This window comes from Channa argus, chromosome 3 (genome assembly GCF_033026475.1).
Source record: "Channa argus isolate prfri chromosome 3, Channa argus male v1.0, whole genome shotgun sequence".
Taxonomy (NCBI): domain Eukaryota; kingdom Metazoa; phylum Chordata; class Actinopteri; order Anabantiformes; family Channidae; genus Channa; species Channa argus.
Genome location: NC_090199.1, coordinates 18,352,501 through 18,380,411, shown reverse-complemented (window position 1 = coordinate 18,380,411; position 27,911 = coordinate 18,352,501). Strand labels below are relative to the sequence as shown.

Here is a 27,911-nt window from a genome sequence, read left to right as displayed (position 1 = left end):
AGCATCACGTGGAGCAGCCAGGAGGCCTTTGGCAAAACACTATTTAACGAGCATGAAAAAAGCTGAATTTATAATGAGCCGACTGAGTTGTACCTTAAAACAGCAACATCAGGTCAAAGTATGGGGGAGCAAGGTGATAGGAAGAGATACAGTTAAATCTGGTGTGTGTGTGTGTGTGTGTGTGTGTGTGTGTGTGTGTGTGTGTGTGTGTGTGTGTGTGTTTGATGTTAAAATGTTTACATGCTTGTCTGTAAGTGATCTATTCCTACTGTGTTGTGATATTTAAATGTCTCCCTGTCTGTTTGCTAATATATACACCTATACCACTTACCAAAAGTCTACTTTGATTACAACAAGGGCTGAGGTCCTCTCTGTTACCGTGCTGCCTGCCTTGCTATTGGATATTTGACCTGTGAGTGGTCTGCTAGCTCTTACTTAGCTCTTATTTCTGTGACAGATGAGGCCAAAGGCTAATGGAGACTGTAATGCAATTCATACCCCCAGTGAATTTCATCTCGCAGTGCTAGTTTTACATTGGAGTCTGTTTGGCTGCACTGCTTATCCAAAGGGTCGTTTGATAGTGTTGCGAGCCAGCACTTACAGGAGCTCCGCTGGCAGCTGCTAACCACCATCAGACAGCAGTGAAAACACATGGTGTGTGATGTAGTGAAACATGAAAAAGGTACAAGAGTTTGTAAATGTAGAAGTATAGGATGTGGTTTCTACACACGGTCATTAGCAGAGGTTGTTTTTGTTTGGTGTACTGGGAATGAATCACAAAGTGGCAATTTGACATTTCACAGATGCAGTAATACTGTAAGCTCTAAACAAACAAGGTGGAAGTAGAATTATACAAGTTCCAATATAAACAGTTAATAAATATTAAACTTGAAATAAAAACAGATCTTAGTTTAATAGTCTGCTAATATTTTATTATTTATTTTGAGCTTACAATATTAAAAGTATCATAACATTTGGTTCAATATTGCCAAAACTGAGCTAAACTCAGTATTAGAAATATTCAGATTGTGACTGTGAATGTACCAGAATGTAATCCAAATTGTTTGATATATTGGTATAGATAGTATTAGTAGTAAAATTTTCGGCAAAATTTACTTAAATGTCTCAAAAGGAAAAGTACTCATTATCTTCTTCTTTTCCTTTCGGCTGCTCCCTTTCAGGGGTCGCCACAGCGAATCATGTGCCTCCATCTAACTCTATCCTCTGCATCCTCTTCACTCACACCAACTAACTTCATGTCCTCCCTCACTACATCCATAAATCTCCTCTTTGGTCTTCCTCTAGACCTCCTGCCTGGCAGCTCCAACCTCAGCATCCTTCTACCGATATATTCACAGTTTCTCCTCTGAACATGTCCAAACCACCTCAATCTGGCCTCTCTGACTTTATCTCCAAAACATCTAACATGAGCTGTCCCTCTGATGTACTCATTCCTGATCCTGTCCATCCTCGTCACTCCCAAAGAGAACCTCAACATCTTAAGCTCTGCTACCTCCAGCTCTGCCTCCTGTCTCTTCTTCTGTGCCACTGGTCTCACCACCGTCTTGAACAGCTTTCCTTTTGTTCTCACTGATACTATTTTATCACACAACACACCTGACACTTTTCTCTACCCGTTCCAACCTGCCTGCACTCGCCTCTTCACCTCTTTTCCACACTCACCGTTGCTCTGAACCGTTGACCCTAAGTACTTAAAGTCCTGCACCTTCTTCACCTCTGCTCCCTGTAACCTCACTGTTCCACCTGGGTCCCTCTCATTGACACACATGTATTCTGTCTTACTGCGACTAAGCTTCATTCCTCTGTTTTCCAGAGCAGACCTCCACCTCTCTAGATTTTCCTCCACCTGCTCCCTGCTCTCACTACAAATAACAATGTCATCTGCAAACATCATAGTCCAGGGAGATTCTTGTCTAACCTCATCTGTCAGTCTGTCCATCACCAGAGCAAACAAGAAGGGGCTCAAAGCCGATCCTTGGTGCAGACCCACCTCCACCTTGAACTCCTCTGTCACACCTACAGCACACCTCACCACTGTCTTACAGCTCTCATACATGTCCTGCACCACTCTAACATACTTCTCTGCCACTCCAGACGTCCTCATACAATACCACAGCTCCTCTCTCGGCACCCTGTCATACGCTTTTTCTAAATCTACGAAGACACAATGCAACTCCCTATGACCCTCTCTGTACTTCTCCATCAGCGTCCTCAAAGCAAATACTGCATCTGTTGTACTCTTTCTAGGCATGAAACCATATTGCTACTCACAAATGTTCACCTCTGCCCTTAGCCGAGCTTCCACTACTCTTTCCCACAACTTCATTGTGTGACTCATCAGCTTTATTCCTCTGTAGTTGCCACAGCTCTGCACATCTCCCTTGTTCTTAAAAATTGGTACCAGTACACTTTTCCTCCAGTCCTCTGGCATCCTCTCACTCTCCAAGATCTTGTTAAACAAACTAGTCAAAAACTCTACTGCCACCTCTCCTAGACACTTCCATACCTCCACAGGTATGTCATCAGGACCAACTGCCTTTCCGCTCTTCATCCTCGTCAATGTCCTCCTCACTTCACTCTTACTAATCTTTGCTACTTCCTGCTCCACACCAGTCACCTCTTCTACTCTTCGTTCCCTTTCATTTTCCTCGTTCATCAACTCTTCAAAGTACTCCTTCCATCTTCCCATCACACTCCTGGCACCTGTCAATACATTTCCATCCTTATCTTTAATCACCCTAACCTGCTGCACATCCTTTCCATCTCTATCTCTTTGTCTGGCCAACCTGTACAAATCCACCTCTCCCTCTTTAGTGTCCAACCTAGCATACAAGTCCTCATATGCTCTTTGTTTGGCCTTTGCCACCTCTATCTTCACCTTACGCTGTATCTCCCTGTACTCCCGTCTACTCTCTTCAGTCCTCTCAGTGTCCCACTTCTTCTTAGCTAACCTCTTTCTCTGTATACACTCCTGAACTTCCTCGTTCCACCACCAAGTCTCCTTGTCTGCTTTCCTCTTTCCAGATGACACACCGAGTACCCTCCTACCTGTCTCCCTGATCAAATTAGCTGTAGTAGTCCAGTCATCTGGAAGCACCTCCAAACCACCCAGTGTCTGTCTCAGCTCCTCCCTGAAAACTAAACGACATTCTTCCTTTTTCAACTTCCACCACTTCGTCCTCTGCTCTGCCTTAGTCCTCCTTATCTTCCTCACCACCAGCATCATTTTACACACCACCATCCTGTGTTGTCTGGCTACACTCTCCCCTACCAATGCTTTACAGTCACTGATCTCTTTCAGATTACAACGTCTACACAAGATGTAGTCTACCTGACTGCTTCTCCCTCCGCTCTTGTACGTCACCCTATGTTCCTGCCTCTTCTGAAAGAAAGTGTTTACTACAGCCATTTCCATCCTCTTTGCAAAGTCAACCACCATCTGACCTTCTGCGTTCCTGTCCTGAACACCGAACCTGCCCATAACTGTCTCATCACCTCTGTTCCCTTCACCTACATGCCCATTGAAATCTGCACCAATGACAACTCTCTCACCTCTGGGGATGCTCTGCATCACTTCATCTAACTCCATAATTTCTCCTTCTCTTCTAACTCACATCCTACCTGTGGGGCATAACCACTCACAACATTGAACATCACCCCTTCAACTTCCAGCTTCAGACTCATCAACCTGTCTGATACTCTTTTCACCTCTAGAACATTCCTCACAAAATCGTCTTTCAATATAACTCCTACTCCATTTCTCTTCCTATCTGACCCATGGTAAAACAACTTAAACCCTGCTCCTAAGCTTCTAGCCTTGCTACCTTTCCACCTGGTCTCCTGGACACACAGTATGTCCACCTTCCTTCTCTGCATCATGTCGATCAACTCCCTGGCCTTCCCTGTCATAGTACCAACATTCAAAGTCCCTACTGTCAGTCCTACATTCTTAGCTTTCCTCTTCTCTCTCTGCCTACGAACACACCTTCCTCCTCTTCTTCTTCGTCTTCGACCAACAGTAGTGCAATTTCCACCGGTACCCTGTAGGTCAACAGCACCGGTGGCGGTCGTTGTTAACCCGGGCCCCGACCGATCCGGTATGGAAGTCTTTGTCACGATTCGCATGTTTGATTTGGCATGTGTTTTACGTCGGATGCCCTTCCTGCCACAACCCTCTGCATTTATCCAGACTTTGGACTGGCACAAGAAGACACTGGCTTGTGCCCCCTTGCGGTTGCATTGAAAAGTACTCATTATGAATAATTGTTTAACAGCATTATTACAGTATTTACTTATATATTATATTTCAGTTTTACTTTTTTTTTTAAATATTGAATAAGCAAATATAATTTGATCCTCTTCTACTTCTATTAATAACAATGCGTGGTACGTTAAGAGGTCACCTTATGTTTTGTATAAAATCAGACAAACTAATCGGTGATAATTGCTGTCAGGTAAATGTGAGGACTACAAAGCACAATTGTTGCCTTGTAGTTGCCTAAATATAGGAAGTAGGAGAAAATGAAAACGCCTTAAAATACAAAAACCTCAAAATTGTCAAAAAATCTAGTAGTTGCAACTGAACTGAAACTAAAGTGCATTGCAATAGTCAAACAACTAAAACTAAATTAAATTAAGGGCAAACGTTAATACCCTACCATACGATTTAATTAATATTTAATATTTTACATAAGTATACCCGTTGTCTTTGGAATAACTGTCTCTTACATGTAAACCCATAGCAGGTAATGTACTGTAAATGCTATATCCAAATATTTCATAAACTACCCGCCATCTTTGGTGTTTAAGTCCTGTAATACATCATGGAATAGCATGATGGAATTTCAAGTGTGCACTCTGCCTGGAGTGTGGTGCCCCTCATCTCGTTTCCATTAGTGATACAATATCTACTTCTACCCTTTTAGATACTGGAGTGCACTTAAGTTAAAGAGGCCTATTCAACCAATCACATTTCAGAGACGACAGTAGGGAAAGCAAGTTTTCTACAGCAGGGAGATTAACACTAAAGATATGGGGGAAGAAAGGCTTAACAGGAGAAAAAGTAAAATATGAACAACTTGGTCAAGGCCTGAGAGTCTTTGAGTGAACATATTTTGACTACTCTCAACTCTCCCACTATTGAGTTCCCTCACATTTCCAGGCTTTCATTCCAGCTACTTTGTTCTCTCAGGCTGCATAGTATCACACTGTTCTTCACCGATACAACAACTTCATCCATCACATTTGCACGTTGTTTTGTTTTCTTCAAAGTCTTACAGGTATCATACTCCTCCCCCTATGAAAACTGATGGGACTGGACCAGAAGGTCGCGAAGAGTGGCAATGAGAAAAGGATCAGTTGTGGTGTGTAGTCTCACTTACATACCACAACTTCCACTATGAACAGTGCCAAACGTAATTTCTTGCACCAGACATATCTATCCTATATTGTACCGGTGTCTCATAAAACAAACATTTCCTCTCATAGCTCTTTCTTTAATGTTTTCTCCTTGAGATTTTTGCTTTTTTTGTATCTAACTTATAAGTCGCTTTGGATAAAAGCGTCAGCCAAATGACTAAATGTAAATGTAATACAAGTAAAATCACGCTAATTTGTTTAAAAATATGTATTATATCTGGGATTTGTTTATTGTACATACTACTATTACAATATTGTGATTTTCTTTCTGCAATTACTTTTTACTACACTTAGAAAAACTGTACAGCTTTATTCAAAATGTACAGAATGAACAGAATGCAAACAAAAGATACTCAAAGATACTCAAAACAGCAAAAATAATTATGTCAGTTTGTATATAGACAATGCTAAACATAATCCGTTAGAGCTACTTGACAGTTGGCACTGAAGTGATAAGTCTTTTTTATTACACCCATTACAGGCTAAATCCATATTTCTCACTAAAGTCAATTCATTTATACCCCCATCAAAGCTTGATATCACACATTCAATCGTGCGCACACATACATGCACTCAGTGTTCCATCCACTGTGGTTCCAACACAAGGAATTTAAAAACCCTTATTCATGATGATAACTATACCATCTTAGGTTATGCAATAACATAAAATCCCTTTTTATTACACACTGCTGGAGCTCAGTCTGTTCTTTTTGTTTGATTGCAAATGTCTATCAGAACCACCGTCTGTCAGTGAGGAGGACAATGAGGCTTTCAGTACTGCAGTCGGATTTAAAAGAAGAAAAGCAAGAAAAAACAAGACAGACAGAAGATGAGGAAAACAAAGAAAGAAAAACACAGGCTGTAATGTACCAACAGCTGAGAAAACTGTAGCCTGGCAGAATACAAGCAGGCCCTTAGTTCCTCATTTTCCATCAGTAACCTATTTCTCATTCTTTACCTCTAATCCTTCTCTTTTGGCACCTATTCAACCATAGCATATTGGCCAAGAATGGAAAAGATTTGTTTATTTTTGAAATAGTCTAATTTATTCTCTTTTACTTCCTGAGCTCTGGATGGTATGTTTATACAAAATTATACCAGCTGTCCTTTAAATTGACTCTCTGATAAAGGTACGTACAGTTGTAACACCTTCTACTCCAATTAAGTTACATTCTGCTAAATTTGGATGTACTACTTTGACTTGGAAATATAGTTGTATATGTGAAATTAAATGTTCTGCCTGGAATTTGTAAGATACATTATTTACTGTGTAATATTTTCAAAGGGACCATCATTAGAACATATTTACCCTTTTATATTTAGCTCTCAGGAGCTAATCTATCATTACAATAAAGTGCAGTATTCAGCTAATAGTACTGGAATTTGTGTTTGCATTAATGTTGCCAACATAGGAAAAAGTTTAATATCAAAAGTTTAATTAGAAATCCTTATTTTGAATAATCATCTATGGTTAAATATAATTTGTTGTTAAATCGAATATTGGGAAGACAGTCATACAAGTTGTAAAACCCCAACAAAAAAAGAAACCAGAACACAGTATTCAAAATTTGCCACCAAATACGCCAAGAAAGAAATACAGTGCTTAAACAGTACATTAGTGCATTGTAATGCTGTACATCCCAGCATTACACATATTAACACTCGTAAAAACATAAAAACACTCTTTACAGAGGTTCAAAATAGACATCAGTATTATACACACAACGATACAGGCACAAACTGGCAGCCATCCCAGACGCTATTCAAGTGCCATGGAGGGCCTCGCAGGAGTCCAATTACCCAAGGTTCACTTGTCTCCTAGCTGGCATGCAGTCAACCAGCCCTCTGAATGAACATGCACTTGTGCACAACCACACACACACACACAAATGACAATTAATTTCATGGAGAAAAAGAACACATGAGTAAGGGAAGGCAGAAGTGCATCACGTTGATTAATATCCATGGACCAGTACTCTGAAGGTGTGCAGTCAGTATGAATAAATACCAAGTTAAAGAAGTAACACGATCCTACAGAGAAATATGTTCCTCCTAACAGTGTTGTTAATTAATTATTCACACTGCACCATGAGTGGAAAGCGACGTGGCATGGTCAAGTGCATGTAAAACATTTTTAACAGGGCAATGTCCACTGCTGACAGAAAGCTGGCAAAATTGGAAATGTAAGGGCATGTGTAGTATATGACAAAAGCAGTTACTCCACAGCAGTCATCGATCAAACTTAAGTGTTCTGGTTGTTAGACAAGAAGACAGTGCTGATGGGAGGTGCTCATTTACAGCTGTGATGATATATGCATTCCCATACTTCACTTTTTGTATATTATTATGCTCTTATTTTGTCCACTTTAAAAAACATATACACAGCATCTCAGTGAAATGCTGCATTTTGTATGTGTGTGTTACTAGTTATGCCTTATATAGCTCGGTGCTATATACTGAAGCTATTCTGTTCAATACCACATGACTGTATTGATCTCCTTAGGAGCAATTTAGCAGGGTGTTATTAGATGCTCAAAAGCCCAAAATGAGCAATAACAGTGTATTGCTTGTGGAAAGTTAATATCTGTCATTTTAACTATAGCTCTATTACTGTATACAAGGTTTGTGTAGTATGTGTGTGTTTTGGTCAAGTAGTGCAGATATAGAAATATTGTATTCTTTCTCACTTGGGCTCCTCCGTCTGCACTCATTTCATAGGTTGATAGATTATTGTTGTGCATCTCTGTTTAGTCCTGCATGTGTGTGTGTGTCTGTGCACATTAAAAAACCACACAGATGGAATATTCCTTACAGCTGGCAGCCCTTAGAGACCAGATGATCCACACCAGCCACAGGGATGTGTGCAGCCAATTCTGTATTACGGTTGCGCAATCAAAAAAAGATCAAAGGCTTTCAGCTTGTCCCTTCAGGGGTCCAAACATTTTCCGCATGTTGATTTGGCATGAGTTTGGCCCTTCCTGCCATAACCCTCCCATTTTATATCCGGGCTTGGGACAAGCACCAAGGTGGCCTTTGGTGGCTGGGTGGGGTCACACATGGTGGGGTTGGATTTGAACCTGCGGCCTTCTGCATCCTAACCAAATGCTCTACCACTGAGCCACCAATATATGTGACACAACAACAATTCCTTTCAACAATATCTTGTTGGCTACAAGTCACAATAAAAAGTCCTGAGAGTTTAATGTAAACTCAGTCAATTTTGTTGCAAGAAATGAGAAGATGATGAAATATTTCCTTAAATGTGGTACATACAACTTTTATCTTATTAATTGTTATTCTCCTGAATCCCTTAACTCTCCTCAGATTCTTTCAGAATGCAAGCTCCACCTTCCACCATGCTTGTTGTGTTGCAGGCATGTATGAGTCATGTTGTTGTGGAAATATTCTAAAAAGATTTAGATTTTGCAGCTGCATTTCTTATTGCATTGATCAGTGGAGAGAAACACAGTTACTTGTAAACCTGTACTCATTTTGCTTGCCAAGTACAAATTTCCTTCAAGGTTTTCTGCTAAAATATGTAAAAGAGTCCGGTTTTAGACATGCTTGGCCCCATCACTCTTTCATAAAGAAATAGCAGCGAATAGCAACTATTTGGATATTTACTTGCATGCATATTACTTTAGTATATTAATCTCTGTTTTCTAGGTAGTGTATAATAGCAAGATCAGAATACAAAAATATTAACAATACTACTTGCAAAGGTGTAGGTAGGATACAAAGTTGAGGCTTCATACAACTGGTTTGCTTCTAAACAACTCAATAAGCAGATTGATGTCAAACAAAGTTCAAATTAATTTTAATTTGATTAGGTAATGCAAGAATGATCAATTTAATGTGATTTCAATATGATTCAATTTATTCTCCAAGCTTCATGTCAAAATATATGCATCAAATTGATTGTGCAATGAAAACACAAACGTTAACGTTTACAAATGTTAAAGTTTAGATTTCCTTGATATAAGGAAGTGAAAAGGAAATGTAAAGAGACACACTAGTTATTGTAATATATAACTACTGGAATGTTGATACAGTCACTTCTTAAGATGAAGCAAAATGCCAGTTGAACATTAAATATAAAGTCTGAATCTGATCCAAATGCATCAGTCTGTCTTATCAATTTTTGGATTTTATTGCAGCATAAAAAAACATAAACACACACTGTATAAACACACTTATCACAGTCTCAGCTGCTGCCATCTCCTTGTCACTCTTGACCCTGTCTCACCCTCTGTCAGCCAGGACAGCGGGGATGACATTAGCTGACAGCATAAATTGGAATGCCCTTCAACTTTTGTCTCATGCAGGCAAACATACACAGAAAGATAGAGAGGATGGGAGGAAGAGAGAAAGTACAAACACATGAAGAGCAGCTGTGGCTCAGTTGGTAAGTCAGTTGACCATGGACCACGGGTTCAGTGGTTCGATCCCTGCTCCCGGCTATAAGTCGAATTGTCCTTGGGCGGTGTGTGTGACATTGTAAAAGCACTATATAAGCGACTATTTGAACATACAACCCAGACTAGGGCATTTACTCAAACATAACTCATCTCAGCACAATAATGTGCTTCCACGTACATTTGTATGCACGTGTTTGTTTTTGTCATTTTTTGTGTAAAAATATCTGCCCTTCACTTCAGTGTTCACTATAATCTTGACAAGTAACTGTGTTTAGAACCAAACCAGTTGTATGAAGCCTCAACTTTGTATCCTACCTTCACCCTTTGCAAGTAGTATTGTCAATATTTTTGTATTCTGATCTTGCTATTATACACTACCTAGAAAACAGAGATTAATATACTAAAGTAATATGCATGCAAGTAAATATCCAAATAGTTGCCATTTCTTTATGAAAGAGTGATGGGACCAAGCATGTATAAAACCGGACTCTTTTACATATTTTAGCAGAAAACCTTGAAGGAAATTTGTACATGGCAAGCAAAATGAGTACATGTTTACAAGTCTAACCATTTTAAAGAAGGGCCATGAAAAAGTCTTAGTCCTATGTAAATAAAGAGGTTGTCTTGGTGTTGCATAAGGTCATGTGAAAAACTTTTTGCCTTACAACTTGCAGAGTTGTATTTGGTTAAAAAGTTTATCACTGTGACATGATGAATAAAAATTGTGCAAACCCAGTTTGATCCTCATATGTGTAGACCCTGGAGGTAGCTGTAAGCGTAATAATACTCCCTGTATAGTAAGACAAGTCTACTTTACATGTCAAGAGGTAACCTCAGTGATGTGTGTGTGTGTGTGTGTGTGTGTGTGTCTGTGTGTCTGTGTGGGAGCGTACATTAAATAGCAGCAATATTAAAAATGTCTTCCTGCAACAGTAAATTCTGGTTTAAATAGTGTTTTTAATTCTCAGCTCAATCAAATGATAGTAGGGTACACACACACACACACACACACACACGCAGGGTGTAATCAAACACTCAAACATCCATGTAATCATCTGTTTCCACATCCGCCTCTGATTACACCCACAGGATGGCAATCTGCGTTGGCAACATTGTTTTTTTTTTACTTGTACTTGACACACACTCACACATACACAGGACGATTCAACACCAGTCAACACATTCTCTTACACACAAGTACTCACATGCATCAATACACATAGACGCAATGCTAGTTGCAACTGACAGGTCCCAGTTATCAGCCAAGGCAGGGTGCACTAGATAAGAAAGCTGGAAGGCATCTTAAACACAAACACACACGGCGAGAGAGAGAGCAGGTTGAATCAAAGATGAAAGAAGGAAGATGAAAAAAATTCAACATTCCTGTCAGAGATAATACAATTCTCAGATGAACAGCTACAGTGGAGAGAGGGAGAGTTAGAGATGTAGGGTGGGTGGGGGGAGAAAGGAAGAGATGGGGCTGCAAGGTGAAATGAAAAATGACAAGTTACTTGCAAGGGGTGAGTAATCACAGGGAGAAAGGGAAAACTACAACAGGAGAGAAGAAGACAGAAAAAGAGAAAAAGAAATTAGGTAATGCTGGACAGAAAGATTAGGAGGCAAAAATAGGGAGTATAATGGGATTTAAGAATGTGAGGTACTGTATCCATTTCTGAGACAGAAAGTGTGTGTGAGAGTTAAAAAGGGACGAAGAGAAACAGCTAGACAAAAATTTAATTATTAGAATGGAAAATGCACTTCTGTAACCTCCAAGGTCTGACACTGGTGTCTAGATGAAATGTGAATATACAAGAACTACTCGATGCTTTTTCTACAGCTGTGAGGACACTCATTGACATAATGCATTTCTTGGCCCCTTTAGACTATAGCCTTCATGGTCAAAAGTAAAAGCCTGTAAAACTGTAACCCCTGACCTGAGCCTATTCTAAACCTAATTCTAATCATAAATAATAGGTCGATAGGTGCCCTTAAAGACATCTATTCTTAATGCACTTATTGTAAGTGATATGAAACTAAAATCCCAGTCCCCATTTTGTGCAAAACTTTTAACTTCATCTTACATTAATAAGAAGCTTAAGTAGTCTGCGATACACAAAGTGGATATCTTCGAAAGTTACATCCTTTTTATTACCAAATTCCCTTTAATTAACTGGAGCTTGGCAGAGAGAGACTGTGTCCTAGAAAACACAGAGGGAATTTTGTAATAAAACAAAGTAACTTTGAAATATACTCACTTACTGTGATTAACTGACTGCTGAAGTAACAATTTTAATTTTAAAAGAAGTAAAAGGACTGTGGGTTTTGTTCCATTAATGGTGCAACAAAATCAGTTGTTCAAAGGCCAGTGTGAACAACCAAATGATTACAGCAACCAAAACCTCATTCTTCATTCCAAACAGGAATCTGGGCGCGGTTTTTAATTTGAAAACTTCATAAAATAATGGTTGTCCATACAAAAGTGATATAACTACATTTACAAACAGATATGCACAGTGTGCTAATAAAGCCTGCTTCTTCTCTGTCTCCACAGACGTCAAGCAGTCTGTGCTTTTCCATTTGTCAGCAACTTTCTATCTAATTCCTCTAAATTAAGAAGAATAGGAACAGGTATTGGTTGTGATGGAGGAAGTTGTGGGAACTGAAACTGACAGGTACAGGTGTGTTCACACAGTGCACCCAAACACACACACATACACAGATGTATGAAAATGCATATGGTTGGATATGGGTGTGTAAAGAGATACCTTGTCAGATGTACATATCATTATGCTCTCACACATGGCACAGATCAGATAAATCCACTTTGCAGCATGCCACCGGCTCTCAGGAAGGAATGAAACAGAAGCAGAGTGCCAGTCAAGTGATACAGCAGGCAGATGCCTTTCGTTCAAGTGTGGAGTGAACACTCGCATATGGATGGATGTGTAGGAACAAACACTCACACTCATCTAAAGTCAAGTGGCTGTGCAGATGCAAGTGCCATCCCATATCCCACCACCACACATGGTGCATTCAAGTGAACTCATTAGTATTACCTCACTGACAGGGCAAAGCAGCAACTCAGAACTAATTTTTATCGATGTGTGTTCTACACAGCGACCTTCTGAAGCTGTAGTCAGCCGTCTGAATTGAGCTCAAGCTCACACCTGAAATTAGACTTTCAAACTCACATTGATGATAGAGAAAAGTGAATTTTCCAGTGACAGTCAAATGATCTCATATATCCCTTAATAAAATACATAAAAAGGTTTGCAGTCTTATTTTCTTCAGCAACCATCACTGGGGCTTAACAAGTGTTAATTAGATACTTTTGTGTTCACACATAGAGCTGATGTTACTGTGCAGCAGCCACACAAAAACTTAAAAAAGGGATTTTGTTACAGCCTGAGAATTTATAAGACTGTCATCCCACAAACTGCATTGGCCATTTCAGCAAATTGCCATAACGGTAACTAATCACACAATTCTCAGAAGTTGCATTTTTACTAGAGACACTATTATGTGCTTCCTGTTTAATACTGGAATTATTATTTTAAACATTATCACAGTTGATTCCTAACTTTTATCAAGTGGTTGTTTTGTACTGCTAATGGTACAGATGTGGTTTATCAAGTACACATATGCTATAGACCCTCATACATCTGCTCACATTTGTCCATCAAAAATTAGAGCAGAAACTCAATGTCAGGTTTATGGTGAAGGAGCCGTAAAGAAAGAAGCAACATCTGCCGGCACGGATAGTGTCCGCAAAAGGAACTGCCAATGTGTTTATTAACTGCCCCTCCCCCCTTGAGTTCAGTTATTAAAACCCAGCATTTGCTGCACAAACCAGAGATATTGAAAGGCAAAGGAGTGATGTATGTATACAGGAAAAAGCCAAAGTGAAATAAAGTGGGAAATCAAAAAAAAAAAAAAAATGTAAAGATGAGAGAAAAGACGGCAATCTATTTAGAGTTTTTGAAATCAGAATATTTCTATGCTCAGCTTAATTTCAAGGCTGGCTGCACTAAAATAGCCCAATTTTCTACCAACGAGGGCACAGAAACATTAGGTGTACTGACATGAGTCTGAGGGCATCTTTGACAGCTCGTCGCTTCTTAAGCCATTAGGAAGAGGAGACACTGACAGCATCATTGAGCAAAATGTTTTGAATTCTCTTATTAACTCTTAACAACTCCAAGGATGCCTAGTGAGATGGAGTATGCCAACACCAAACCCAATTATGCTTGACTTTGCTCACATCAGCTGCACTCTCTTTTCAATGAAAGTAGAGATAACAAGGGCTCTGATATAACTAACAAGCACTGTCAAGCTTGCTAAAGGAAAATGTGGATAATAAGAGGTTTCTGACCCCATTTTTAGTAGCATTTGGCACAGACGTGATAAATTGGTGCCTCTGGTTTGAATGTCATTTAACTTTCTGAAGGTTTTCCACGTAAAATAAAAATATTTTAATGGGTAGATAAAGAACAAAGAGTTGATACACAACTAGTACACAGGCTGTTACACTGAATCACTGATAAAAGTCAAAACATAATAATCCGTGAAAAAAGCAAGGAGTCAGAATACCAGACTACTACACACACTGTATTTGGTCTTTTACTGGCTGTTCAGTTTTACGATGGTCATAATTGATAGTGTAACTATTGATATTTTTTATTTGACTCACTACTGCATACTTTCCCATCGTCAAAACTGATGACTCTGTGCTTGCTCTGCAGGTGCTGCACACTAATTTATCAGTAGTGGTCATGCTCCATTGCACCGAGAACCAATTAAGAACCATTATGTGGTTCATAATTTTTCAGGGCAGGGCTCATTATTTTGATTAGCCCAAGGTTGACTTAAGCTCTTCGTATAGTATCTACAGTATAATGTTGGATCTTTCACTACATTTATTTTATGCCACCTCATGCATAGAAATTTTCTTATTGTATAGAAAACTGGTTATACACTGGTTAACTTGCTGTGTAGGTGTTTTAATAAATTTAATTTGAGACTTTTGAAAGGAAGGCTGATGCAGATACTGTACAATAAATGCATAAATCCTTGATATTTAATCCAAAATGTTCCCACATTCTTCACTTTTTAGAAGATTTAGTCCCATTTTTACCTGCTATGTTTGCTTGTTTCTCTTAATGTAAACTTATGTGTTAAGAGGACAACAGGTTAGTTTACCTGGGAGGGAGGGCTGTAATTGAGATTAGGTGGTGTTATGATGGAGTCTAAACTTCTTTAGACCACTGTCTTTTAAAGCCAGAAGTGTTATGACATGAGATTACACTTCTACTCAAACTTTTCATTTTCATCCTCATTTTTTTGCTGTAGGCAATTTCTGTTGAGGAATAAAGCTCAGCTTAGGAAAGGAGCTTGATAAATGGTTGATAGTGTCGGTTTTGCTGAATCTTGGCTCAATATGTTTTCAGGCCTTGAAGCCTATTCAGTGCTACAACTCTCCTGCTTCCATCCTCCAGTAAGAAAAGATTGAAAATCTTGGATGACAAAACACACACACACACCCTTGCTGTACCTATCTCTTGGTTTTTCCTTACTTTATTCAACTGAAGCAAACTGCTTTGGTCCTGCAGTCGGTACAGGCTGACCTCCATCTCTGCATCAGAAAATCGAGGCCATAAATACCAAGAAAGAAACTGTTTACTCTCCACTCTACCTCTCCGACTTTGTCATGTGTTATTGCTTTTGTAAATGCCAGACTAATAATTAAGCAGGTCAAAATGGTTTACAGAGGTATTTGTTTGTCCTCAGACACCCAAACCCTTTTTGATGACAGACAGGTTGGTGAGTGTAAATTATCACATTATTCATGCAATACTGTATTATGACACAATTACATGTTTATATTCAATAATCCTGTATCTGTATAAAAACCAGGTGTGGTTTAAAGCACTGTTCTGTACACCTTCCTACATACTGTATTCCATATGGATGTTGTGTAGAGAGATTACAAATTGTGTGTGACTCTGTCACACATCTAATCAGGCACTACTCCAGAAAGCAGTTTGATGGCTACCAACAATAGAAAATAAATTACTTGTGCCCTTAGCAGTTCACAGTTTCTCACAGTTAACACTTAGCATTGACAGCAGCTACCCAAAATGTATACAAAGAAAGAACAGATCTCATGTGGGAATTATGAATGAGACAAAAGCTTTGTTATCATGTGTCGTAGTTCACAGCTGTCTTATTACACAGATCATCGATTGTCCAAACTGATCATGAGTTCGATAACAGTCAACAGACCTTGTAGAGACTGCTACCAGAAATCCCTTAGTGACTGACCGAGTTAAACTTGGGAGGAGTAAAAATTAAAATATCTCTAAACGGATATTTTCAGTGCATTCATACATACAGATACAAAACTGTTGTTAATGGAAGTATCTGTCACTGACACATCAACAGCGTCATTCTTGTTCTTGTCCTGTTAACTTATGTAAAATGTTAAACATTACTGTCATATGGGAAACAAAACTGTAGCAATTGTGTTAATATTTCTGCCAATCATATTGAAACAGTCATGCTGTGTGGGGGCAATCGGCTACAAAACCACTGGCAATGAATGGGCTGCTGCTGCTGCCTTTTGAATCTGTGTATGATAATCCCCTGGAAACATATATAAACGTATATTAATAATAAAGATTATAATTATGGGGCTTGGTGACATTGACAAAACATATTTATCATCAATTATTCATTCTCATATTAGAATATTCATATTACACCAAAGAAGGACATGCAAAACTATTCTCACATCATGGTTATGGTTTACACACTGAAATTGTTCAAGGCTAAATTTACCAGCATTCACAGGGACACAAGTTTGTCTGTGTATCCTTACACCAAAGATTGTGCTAAATCAGCTAAAGAAGCATAAGCAGCAGCTTGTCCTATTTCTATGTTCGAGTCCCAGTTGTTTCACGCAGACCAATTAGATGTAATGTCATGCAGAGATGTGACTCAAAGCAACACCAGTAATGAAAGACAAAGTCACCCATGGGCCACAACTGCCTCCCCCCACACAATTCTTCAATGTTAGACAAGAAATAAGGGAAGTCATTACTAAGTGTGCACACTACTCTGGTCTGTGTATGTCTTTAAGGGGTTACAAGTAAGGGCAGGGGTGATGAAATGCTGTAAAGACTGTGAAGTTGCTAACAAGCACTCTGATTTAAGCTTAGAGGGAAACAACTAAGGGAGAAAAAGAAAGAAACAGAGAGACAAAGCAAAAGAGGGTCAGTCAGATTCAGATTGGGATGGAAAGAAAAACAAACGTGAGACACAAGGCAAGAGGGAACAAGGGGGGAATGGATGCACTGAGAGGAGAGGTAAGGAGCCAAGATTGCCTGTGGTTTGTTTCTGCAAATTCAGACACTTCAAGCGTACAAAATTATGCAGACTGAGCATACCACTCATTTGCACGCTCTAATTTTTTAACAGAGAAAAGCTGATGCTCTTTCCCACATACCAAAGCATATACACACCGACGCACATCTTCCACAACTACTTACCAATAATGTGCTACATTTCTCCCTAAAAGGGAGACCAAAAACCTCACAGGTCTGTTTAAGACTTTCTTACACATCAGCAGATTCCCTCGAATAAAGAGAACGAATACACACCCCATACAGTATGCACCTCAAAGTTTGGAGGTTTTCAAAAGAAGCTTCTCCCCCACATTTACAGCCAATTGCATTGTTGTGAATCAGCTGCTTTACAAGCAGTTTTCCACTATACCTGCAGCTGTGCTCTTGTGTGCAACAAAGTCAGAAAGAATAGAAAGCTATCACGTTTATGAAACACTTAGAGAAAGCAGTGATGTAAGGAAAAATATTACGGTCATTGTGAGGAAGAGGAGAAGCAAGATTAGAGTTTTAAAAGGCATAGGTGTGCATGTGTGTGTGTTTTTATCTGCTATGGGTCTTAATACAACGGTTTCCCGCAGCTGGCCTGTGGGAGAAGGAGGAGAATGGAGGTCATTGATTCAAGTCTCTCTACAGGCTTCACTTTAATGATGTGGGAAGGTGAGTAAGTCAGGTTGATGGGGGATGACTGAGGGAGTGGGTGGAGGGTGGTGATATGAGGCATACAGAGAGAGACAATGACCTTTCATGTACAGAGAAGCAGAAACGTCTTAAACAAAACAAAGACATATGTAATAAATAAGACAGCCACTCCCACAACCAATCATAAACTTATTTTCCAAATTCCATGTGTCCAGAAGGAACCACTACTCAGTCCCTCCAGAATTGCACAGACATTTTTGTGATAGTTAAAGTCCTAGGACGTCTACTGATGTGACAGCCCAAAAGAAAATTGAGGCCATAAAAGATGTTTTTGTGATATCGTTGCAATTTGTACAGACTTTACAGGGGGTTGATTGAATAAATAGTTGGGACTGAAACCGACAAAATTCCGGGCAGGACTGACTGTAAAGTCCCATGGGGAGTTAGCATATCACAGATATAAGCAAGAGTCTTACATAAATCATGGGGAATAAAAACAAGAAGCACAATCTAAAAATTAATATTGAAACTCATTGAAGGGTAGCAAGGACTGGCGTGATATAGTGACATAATTTAGCCTGGCAACTTCCTGCTTGTACCATAAGAAAGAGCACAGCAGAGTCTAATTCAGCTGAGATAAAAGCATAGGTGACCTTCCCCAGATCTGCAGATGAAAGGAACGATCTTGATTAAATGTCTCAGTTGGACAGTTGGAAAGGATAGCTCTGGACTGAAAACAACACCCACAGGCATCGTTTCGTTAACTTTGTTAGAAAAAGCATATTGACTAGGCAAGAGACTGTTAATGCTGCTATAGCTACGGGCAGAAGGTGTAATTATAACTAATTCTGATTTAGAGTCATTAGGATGCAGGAAATTATTGGACATCCAGTTCCTAATTTATGCAGCAGGACATAATAAATGCAACATCACAGTAGCTTCTTTAGTGTTAGGAAAGTTGGTTAGAAAATTCTAAATCTTCTTTCTGACTCTGACACCTCCACCTCTGTTAAGGGAAAGATTTCTTGAACCTATACTGTATAGTTTCTTTCACTCTTCTATAAAACCAGCTATCCTCTCTGTCTAAAATGTGTCCATTATTGTCCTCAAATCAATGTCTTTGACCTCTCAGGTGAAGATCCAGTTCCTGGTCGTAAGGTGTTGCTCATCCTGCACTGGGCCAACATCATTTGTACAGACAGTTTGAATTACATGCTCCAATAGGAGTCTTTTTTTGTTGTTGTTGATTCTGAGTCTCGACTGGACACTTAATCTTGAGTCTGGATTTAGGCCCAATTTGGATATCTACAGGTCTCAAGAGATGCTCTCAGAAGGCCAATGACACATGGAGAGATAGTGGACAAAAGGCAACTACCTGAGTCATGATTGCTATATTCTAACAACTCTCCTCTATTCACAGAGACTGTCCACCTAACAAGCCTAATCAGGTCAGGTGAGAAAGAAGTCTAGTTGCCATGACTTAAATTGGAGATTAGTCCACTTATGCTTAATAACAGATAAAATCAAGAGGTAAAATTCCAAAGAAAATAGAAAAAGTACAAAAAAAAGGTTAGTTAGTTAAAAGGTACAAAGTGCAGTCATGGTCAAACTAGACCATGATAAAGCAGAAAGCACGATGGAGAAAAACAAGTGTGCAACTGACACAATCTGAAGACAAATCCATGAGACATTATGAGACATTACGTAACCTCAGCAGATAGTTCTTTTTGAATTAATCTCTTGGATTTATGCAAGCCCTCTCTGGGCCAAAGCACAAGAGCTTACAATGCAAATTAGCATTAGTTCTTTTACAGCACTGTAGTTAAAAACACATGCAGAGTCTTTTTTCCTGTAACCTGCTCCATCTCACTCAAGACACGCTTACATGCAGACACACACACACACAACAACTCTATTATATCGGCTCAAGCCCCAAACACTTTTCAGCTAAAAAAAAGAGACTCTAAATACTGAATACTGCTGACCTGCACAAACAATATACAAGTCATATGTCCCTGACAAGCAGATTTGACGTTTGTACAATTTTCCTGTTGCAAAGTAGAGTAGTAAATAGCAGCAAGTAGAAGTTGATAAAAACATATCCCTGTTCACCTACTTACTCTTTAGAGATTAAAGCACACAGCAGATTTAACTCTGGAAAAGACGAACTGACATTGATTGAGATTCCTCTTGTTGAGTTAATGATAGACTTTAGTAGTTTTACTGGCAAAGGAAGAAGGGGGGGGGGGGGGGGGGGGGTGAAATACCACATTGAAAGTAGAAGTAGAATAACTTGAATGCACAGCAGATTTAGCTGGAATGTACATATCAGAGAAATTCATCTGGTCTGCTTGAGGCCCAGGAATGCTAGAGAGAAACTCCAAATCAGAAAACAGCAGTATTAGGTCGCAAAAGCAGCATTATTTTAGTATTACAGAAGAATTAACTCATATCATCAGCATAAAGTCATATCTGGAGCATTAACTTTTAATCAGCATAAAACCATTACCACAGTACACTAAAAGCAGGAGCCAGTGGAGTTCAAAGATTCTTTGGTACAGAGAAAAGAACGAAGGAGCACCTCTGCTGTGCATGTTAATTTATTCAGGGGGTGTTCACTGATAGGGAGCTACATTAGTTGGCTGTTGCTGGGCTTCGGTGATCCTGCAATTTTGTATGTAGTGAGTGAGGTTATTTACATGTTATGCAATGAATGCACAGTTGTTTCCTGACATATCTGCCACTGAAACTCCTGACACACCAACAATGGTGTAAGGTGTTAAACACACAGTGTGTGACGAGGAAATCTGGGGCGATCAAATCTTCCTCTGTTCTGTTTAAAACGTATTCAGGTTGGATCGAAAACGGACTCCCCCTTCAGTTCCTCTTGACAAGCACTTGGCGACAGTGGCGAGAAAAACAAAAACGGAAAATCATTCAACAGAAGAAACCTCTAACAGAATCAGGCTCAGGGTGGACGTCCATTTGCCTTGACTGGTTGGGAAAATTGTATAGTGGACAGAGTAAAGAAAATAAAAGCAACAAGAAGGAGTACAAGAATAAAAAAGCCCTCAGTCATCTGTGTAGGCTATAATGAATGTGCATCCCTGCTGTGGGTCTTGTATCTGTCCTGTGACACTATCCAATTATCAGCCCATCTCAGAGACATGACACTTTTACGGTCCCTACTTTTACTCTCTCCTTTACTGCACTGGAGGTGTTGATTGGCTATTACTCCATGTCCTTCCACCTCCAACCTCAACTAGTCTGGGGTCTGATCTCCATGGCAACTGAGACATTACCTGCAGTCGGGATGTGACAGTAAAATACCCCAATCCAAGTTTGATGACGAGATGGAACAGGAGCACAAGAGAAGGGAAGGGCAAGTCATGGACAGTGTGGGAAGAGAACTAACATTTAACAAAATGAGAGGTGACTTTTTTTTAATATATGAAAAGTAAATTGTATATTGCCAGTCGGAGATCAAGAGAAAGAGGGTGTGACATGTAATAATTAGAATCCAACAAGACATTGCAGTTATTAATATAACCCTAACCATCTATTACAGGTAAGAGCGGAAATAGGGATTATCGCCTTCGTTGGAGTTCTAAATTATTAATTAAAATACTAGCATTAAGCAATTTACTGTAAATGTCATGAATTCAAGTATATTCCTATTTATTTATCCCCATTACCCAAATATTAATCAAAAACAAAAGTGTAGAAAAATAGCAATTAACACCAGCAAACACCACTGAAATCAGTCTATAAAATTTAGCACCATTCTTCTTTTTCATTTCACTTTCACTATAAGCAGATATATTGCCTTTGCCTTGTCGTTATATACAATGGAGGTGTATTTGTGCATATCAAAAACACATTCTGCACTTGTTGTTTTCTATGCCCAGTAAGCCATCACACACAATGCTCCAAAAAGCATAAATTCGATCACATTTTTCAGTGTATATTCGCATGCAGGCACTTCACTGTATAAGGACTACTTATTTAGTCCACATGATTTGTGTGGTACAGTATGCTATACTGTAAAGTGGTGTTTCTTTTTATCCACAAGATTATTGAACCTTTCAGCAAAATTAAACTTTGTACATGTAAATTACCGCACCGATGCAGTAACAATAAGGCACAAAGGTGCTGACCATCCACCTTCACACTGACTGCAGCAGCTCTCAGTGATCTGGATCCCCCAGTTTGTAATGCAGAACAGGAGGAGACCTGTCTTTTTTACTTCTCACACTAATACATCTCACGTGCCTTCCCAATCTAACCCTCACCAATTCAGCATCATTTCCATTTCCAGCTTCTCAGTTTGCCCACATTATGAGTAGTGCACAGTCAGCAGAGACAGGAGGATGCAAGAATCTGTAATGAATTAACTCAGTCTTGTGTGCAGTTGTATTTGAGCAAGTAAAGGCCCCCACCCATCTGTACATACATTATCGTAACTGCTTGTCCTGTTCAGGGTTGCAGAGGTTCTGGAGTCCATCCCAGCTGTCAGTGGAAAGAGGCAGTGTACATCCTGAATAGATTGCCAGTTCATTTCAGGCCCAACACAGAGTGACATGCATAGGCTGACAACATACATTTACACTTGGAAGCAAGTAAATGCTATAAGTGAATTTTCACATTGTTCATAAATGAAGTATGTAGGGGCAACAGTGGCTCAGTTGGTAGAGTGACCTCCCAACGACCACAGGGTCTGAGGTTCGCACTCCGGTCTTACTAACCACATGTCGAAGTGTCCCTGGGAAGGACACTGAACCCCCAACAGCCCATCACCAGCCGAGCAGTGAAGATCCCAAGCCTGGCAGAAATTGGAGAGGGTTATGTCAGGAAGGGGATCTGGCGTAAAAAAACTGTGCCAAATCCACGAGGACCAAATTATCCGCTGTGGTGACGCTGCACTTACAGGATAAGCCGAAAGGACAAAAAGTTCATAAATGAAGGACAAACCAAGGGATCAGTATTTGCATATCTGAATAACAAGCGTCAGCACACTAACTCCATTGATGCACGCTCAGCACTTTGCTGTTTTCCTTTTTCTTCAAAACAGGCCTCTCCACACAAATATTCTCCCATCAAGTCCCATCGACGCACACGGTGTGTTCCTGCCAAACAATCAGGTTTATGGCATTTTATTCTGCATTTCTACTCTGCAAATTCTGCCTACATTGACATTTAAGAATTTTAACTTACCTTTTGTTTTATCAGTCCTCCTAACTGGCTTTTATCTGGTGGTTTTAAGAAGCTATGGTGGTACTGCATGTGCAAATTGCCTACACGAATTCACACCGGTAACTCGGTATTCTCACTTCACTTAGTATGCTCCTAGTCACTGACCCAGAAGGCATGGATCTTGGTGCTGCTTGGCTTGGCCAAACTCCCCATGGATGGTTGCTCCACTCCACACAGTCAGTGCACCTTAGTGCATACTGCCAGGGCTTTATCAGTCCAGGTGGGGCACCACCTCCACTACAGAGAAATGTTCAAGTTGCTCCTCAATGCACCTCTCCACCCCAGCTAGCAAATACTCTGAGTCTGACCATGCTGATATTTGGCAATTTCATCATTAGGGAGGTTCGGCAAAAAACTTTTGCTTTACTGAAGCCACTATCAGTGACACAGAAGAAAATATTCCCAAATTTAACAGCAAAACAAACAAAAAAAAAAACAAAAAAAAAAAGCTTGTAATACAAAGTGGCACACACTACCAAAAAATCCAACAGTCCAAACTGCTAAAATGTGATTCTCTGTCTCTTCTACACCCAAATTCATGCTGGGTCGTGGCGTTGGCTGGTTTAAAATTCAGTGTAATCATATGACTCCATCCAGTCCTCCATACACAACCTCTTTTATATGGAATCATTCTGAAAACAAACATAATTTACAGAAGATGGTCCCCACCCTAACAGTCTATGATATGGATGTTAACCGACAACAGTGTCCACAGCGTCTCAGTCACTGGTGATTGACTGATCATTGGAAACATCCGTGTTATCACCCTCCAGGTAAAATCTGACCTCCAGACTTCACCTTCTCCCACAGCTGCAGAAAGGGGATAAAAGATGGTGTTGATATTGGACTTTTCTGTGTCTTTGAGTGGAATGCCATAATTATGAATTCTAAATCCCCATTTCTAACTGTGACAACATACAGTCCACCACTTTACCTACATTTTTGGAACTTCATTCATGCCTTCATTGCAAATATGATTTTTTTAATGTTCTTGTTACAATTACATAGTAGACAACAATGAATTATTTTTCAAAGTTGATGCTAATGAGCAAAATTTGTCAGTGTCAGCATAAGCGCTATTGTTGACTTGGCCCTTTCAGACTATCACTGCTTATTTTTTAATACAGTCCATCACAGTTTAAACTGCAGTCTTCCATACTGCAAGTAAAAAAAAAGGTCTGATTGCAAAAACTAAACTACATGTGGACAAAGACATTTTATTAGAAAATTTAAAATATATGTAATAAAACCATAAAGACTTCTAAGCAAAATTGTGTAATTTATAACAATATTGACAAACCAAAATAGTTTTTTAACACAGTAACACAAGTCCACCCCTAATGTTCCCCTCAGTGGCCAATTATAGCTACCCTGTGCTTCCACTTCAGCCAATCACAACTCTAATAAGTGTTGAATTTATCGCAAACCAGTGTGGAGTTGTGGAAATTTGTGAAATGTTGCTGAAGAAGCACAAAGAAATTGTACATCAGTCAGTATACCTCTCCAATGCAAACAAAACTAATCTGACTTGGTTCCACAGTAAATCAATAGTAGCACCAGCAATCAACCACAGACATCTGTTTGGAAATATTGTACAACATGTTTTTGTAAATTTACATCTGAGGAATGTCTTGTGTGTAATGTTGTTGACTGTGACACATCTAAGGTGTTATGTGATGTCTTTTTTTCATATGCCAATGATTGCATTTGCATGACACAGTGGGTATGTGCACAAAGGCAGTATCAGGGAATACAATCTGTTGGTAAACCAACATACAGTGCACTTCATTTTGTTACAAATAATGTTTTAACCATGTGTATTTCACAGCACCAACAAACAGAAAATTAATAATCATGCTTTTTTTCAAATTCCTGTGGACTTGTATGTTTCGTAGCCAGACAGGTCAAATAGTGTATGAACATGCCTTCAATCTGCATAACCTGATAGCACAAAACAGCACCATATGGATCAATATATCAATATAGCTAAAATGTTACTCCTTTTATCAGTATCTCTTCGCCTATTGATTTTGTCATTGACATTTGATGGACATTTGATGGGTAACTGAATGGACCCTCTGCAGCTCCGCTACATCATCTTTAAGATGTGAACATCAGCTTGTAAAGTATGACAACCCTACTGTAGCAGTAATGTTTTCCAGAAATTATGATGAGCTAAAGACAATGATACTGTATAACAGATCTGTGGGAAACATAGAAACATGGGAAAGGAGTACATATTGATTTAAAAAAGCAAGTATAAATCAAGTATGATTAAATGAATGCATTTTACTCTTAACATTTTACCTAGTTATAATGGCAAATTGTACACAGTGTACTTTTGAAGGATGTTTAAAATGTTTTTCAAACTTTGTCTCATATACATTTTTTAGCTTGAAGTGGTTGGTAGCTATTCAAATGATAATACACAGGATTATCCAATTAAAATATACTATTTCTATAAAATATCCTATAAAAATGGCGTAAACTATCTCATGACAAAAAAGTGAACCCAATGCAAGAGCACACATTACCACCTCCAGATTGCTCCAATTTTTCTTTATTCTGATCTCATTGGCTGGAGGTATGGCCTCCACATTCACGCTAGCCAATAGAAACAAAACCTAAAATAATGCTAATTCTCATGTGCGTCCTGAATATGATGGAGAAGTATCTTTCAAAAACACAGGCTCTCAAGGCGAGAGATTCAACAGTTTAAACAACCTAAAACTACCATAAAGACAAAGTTCAGTACTTTGAAATCGTAGCAGGGCACCCACCGAAGCTTGTTTTTTTGTTTTTGAAAAGACCAGGTCTTTAATGGTATACCTCTGACAGCAAAACTGCATTATGGCCTCAGTTCAACCTTAATTGTCAGTTTTTTGTGTTACCAGAGGCACAGACTGAGGGATGTGAGATGTGTTAAAACAAAAAAAGTGATACTTTGACAAAAAAAATTGAACACAGAGCAGAGTCTATCTCTGTTCCACTTTCCTGCTGTAAACCATGCGGAAACCCTGACATTAAGAGGCAAAGTTGATGTACTATTTCTCACACCAGTGTTTTTAGAGGACTGAGCCAGGCTTCAAATGCAGTTTGACAGAAGATCCGATGGTTTCGTTTTCCCAAAGTAATCCAAACCTAAAAGCAATTTTTCCTTCCAAAACCATTCTGTGGGCGAGGTGGACAAAATAATTCTTTACACTGGCATGTTAAATTATACTGCACACAGCCTGGTTTGTGAGAATTTTGTGTGGGTCCCAAGACACTCCAGTGACATGCACACAGTTAAAATGATCCAGTCATCCATTTCAAGTCTGACAACTGAACTCAGCGTTGTGAATGTCCCCGCCATCTCTAAACTAATTTTTAGGTATAAAAATCCTCTACATTTTCACACATTCTCTGTGGCTCCCTGCAGAGGTGTTATATGTCTAGAAAATGACTGCCAAAGGCTCAGGATCAATATTTCTTATATGATTTGTGATAGTTGTCGCAGGCAGTGCACAGAATAAAATGCAGGGTACAGCGGATTCTCTGTAGACATCATTATATTGATCTATACACTGTACCTGTGTCATCACAGTGATCAATGATGGCTGAAAGACAATGACTATTGGCCCAATCCAGGCTGAATAAAAGACATCGCCCATCTAAAGCATAACTGAGCTTTCTTCTCACACCCATGCCAATTCATAATTCTAGTGTTCAACATTAGCCATTCATCTTTAACCTGACAACCTTTGTGATTTATTCAGTTGTGACGAAGAAGCAGATATGGCATAAACTGGACAGAATAAGCCTGAGGGATCTTTCCCAACTGGATAGATTTACATCCATACACCCACCTGCGTGTGAGTTGGCTCCACAGCTATATCTGTCAGCAGAAAGATGTAAGCAAGTCGGCACAGGGAATACAAAGATACACAAGCACAATGTAACTGACAGAAGGCTGTGGAGTGATCAATAATGCAACACTTAAATCAACAGGCCTTTAGAGCCCTTGTGCACAATCTTTGGGTTAAGTGGGAACGCATCATAATGAGAGTAAAATGGTCTCCTAACCATTCCGAATACAATGTGTGGGAGTATAATACTACAGTGATAAAAGGACTGTCCAAAGTCACCGGTCACGGTTATCAGCAGGGGTTATTTTTTGTTCTTCCTATCAAACAGGTTAAGCAGAGCTGTGGCTCCATTTAAAGAAAGGGCCATGTTTCAAGTAATGTCATCGAGACTATTATTACTCATTGCTGTAACCCCAACAACAGATTCCATTTTCAAATCAAACATGCTGCCCTGTCTGAAAAATTCCTATATTAACATAGTTTAGCTGGTAAACTGAATAAATTACACTACAACCTTTACAAGTTCAAATAAAGGTTTAGGATGTTTTTTGGCCTTTTTTACTGTTTCTATAGTCAAATTAGGAACATTAAAAATGTTCCAAATTTTTGACCACTAATAGGTCAAACACTCCAGCACTATTAGTACTATAAGCACATAGTAACTCACCCCTGCAGTTCCTTGACAGACATGGAGATTTTGAGGTTGTGTCCTAGAACATGGAGGGCAGTGAGGATGTCAGCCCACTGAACCATCTCTCCGAGAGGACCTCCCTTCAGCACCTTTGGGCTGAAAACATCTCCAGACTCCTCTGTTAGGAAGCCTACATGTACCAGGATCTGAAAATGGACAGGGACACATTGTGACAGAGTTAAATACATGGCAAAGGCTTTACAACAAAGCTCCACTTGAG

General features: G+C 39.4%; 1 protein-coding gene across 1 annotated transcript in view; it reads right to left on the bottom strand.

Moving 5' to 3' along the window:
- LOC137124194 (alpha-1,6-mannosylglycoprotein 6-beta-N-acetylglucosaminyltransferase B-like) overlaps window positions 1–27,911 on the bottom strand; it is a 109,574-nt gene that overhangs the window by 21,063 nt on the left and 60,600 nt on the right. Inside the window, exon 8 of the mRNA XM_067498939.1 lies at window positions 27,668–27,837. Within this exon, the coding sequence (XP_067355040.1) occupies window positions 27,668–27,837 (170 nt within the window). The remainder of the gene's footprint in view (window positions 1–27,667; window positions 27,838–27,911) is intronic.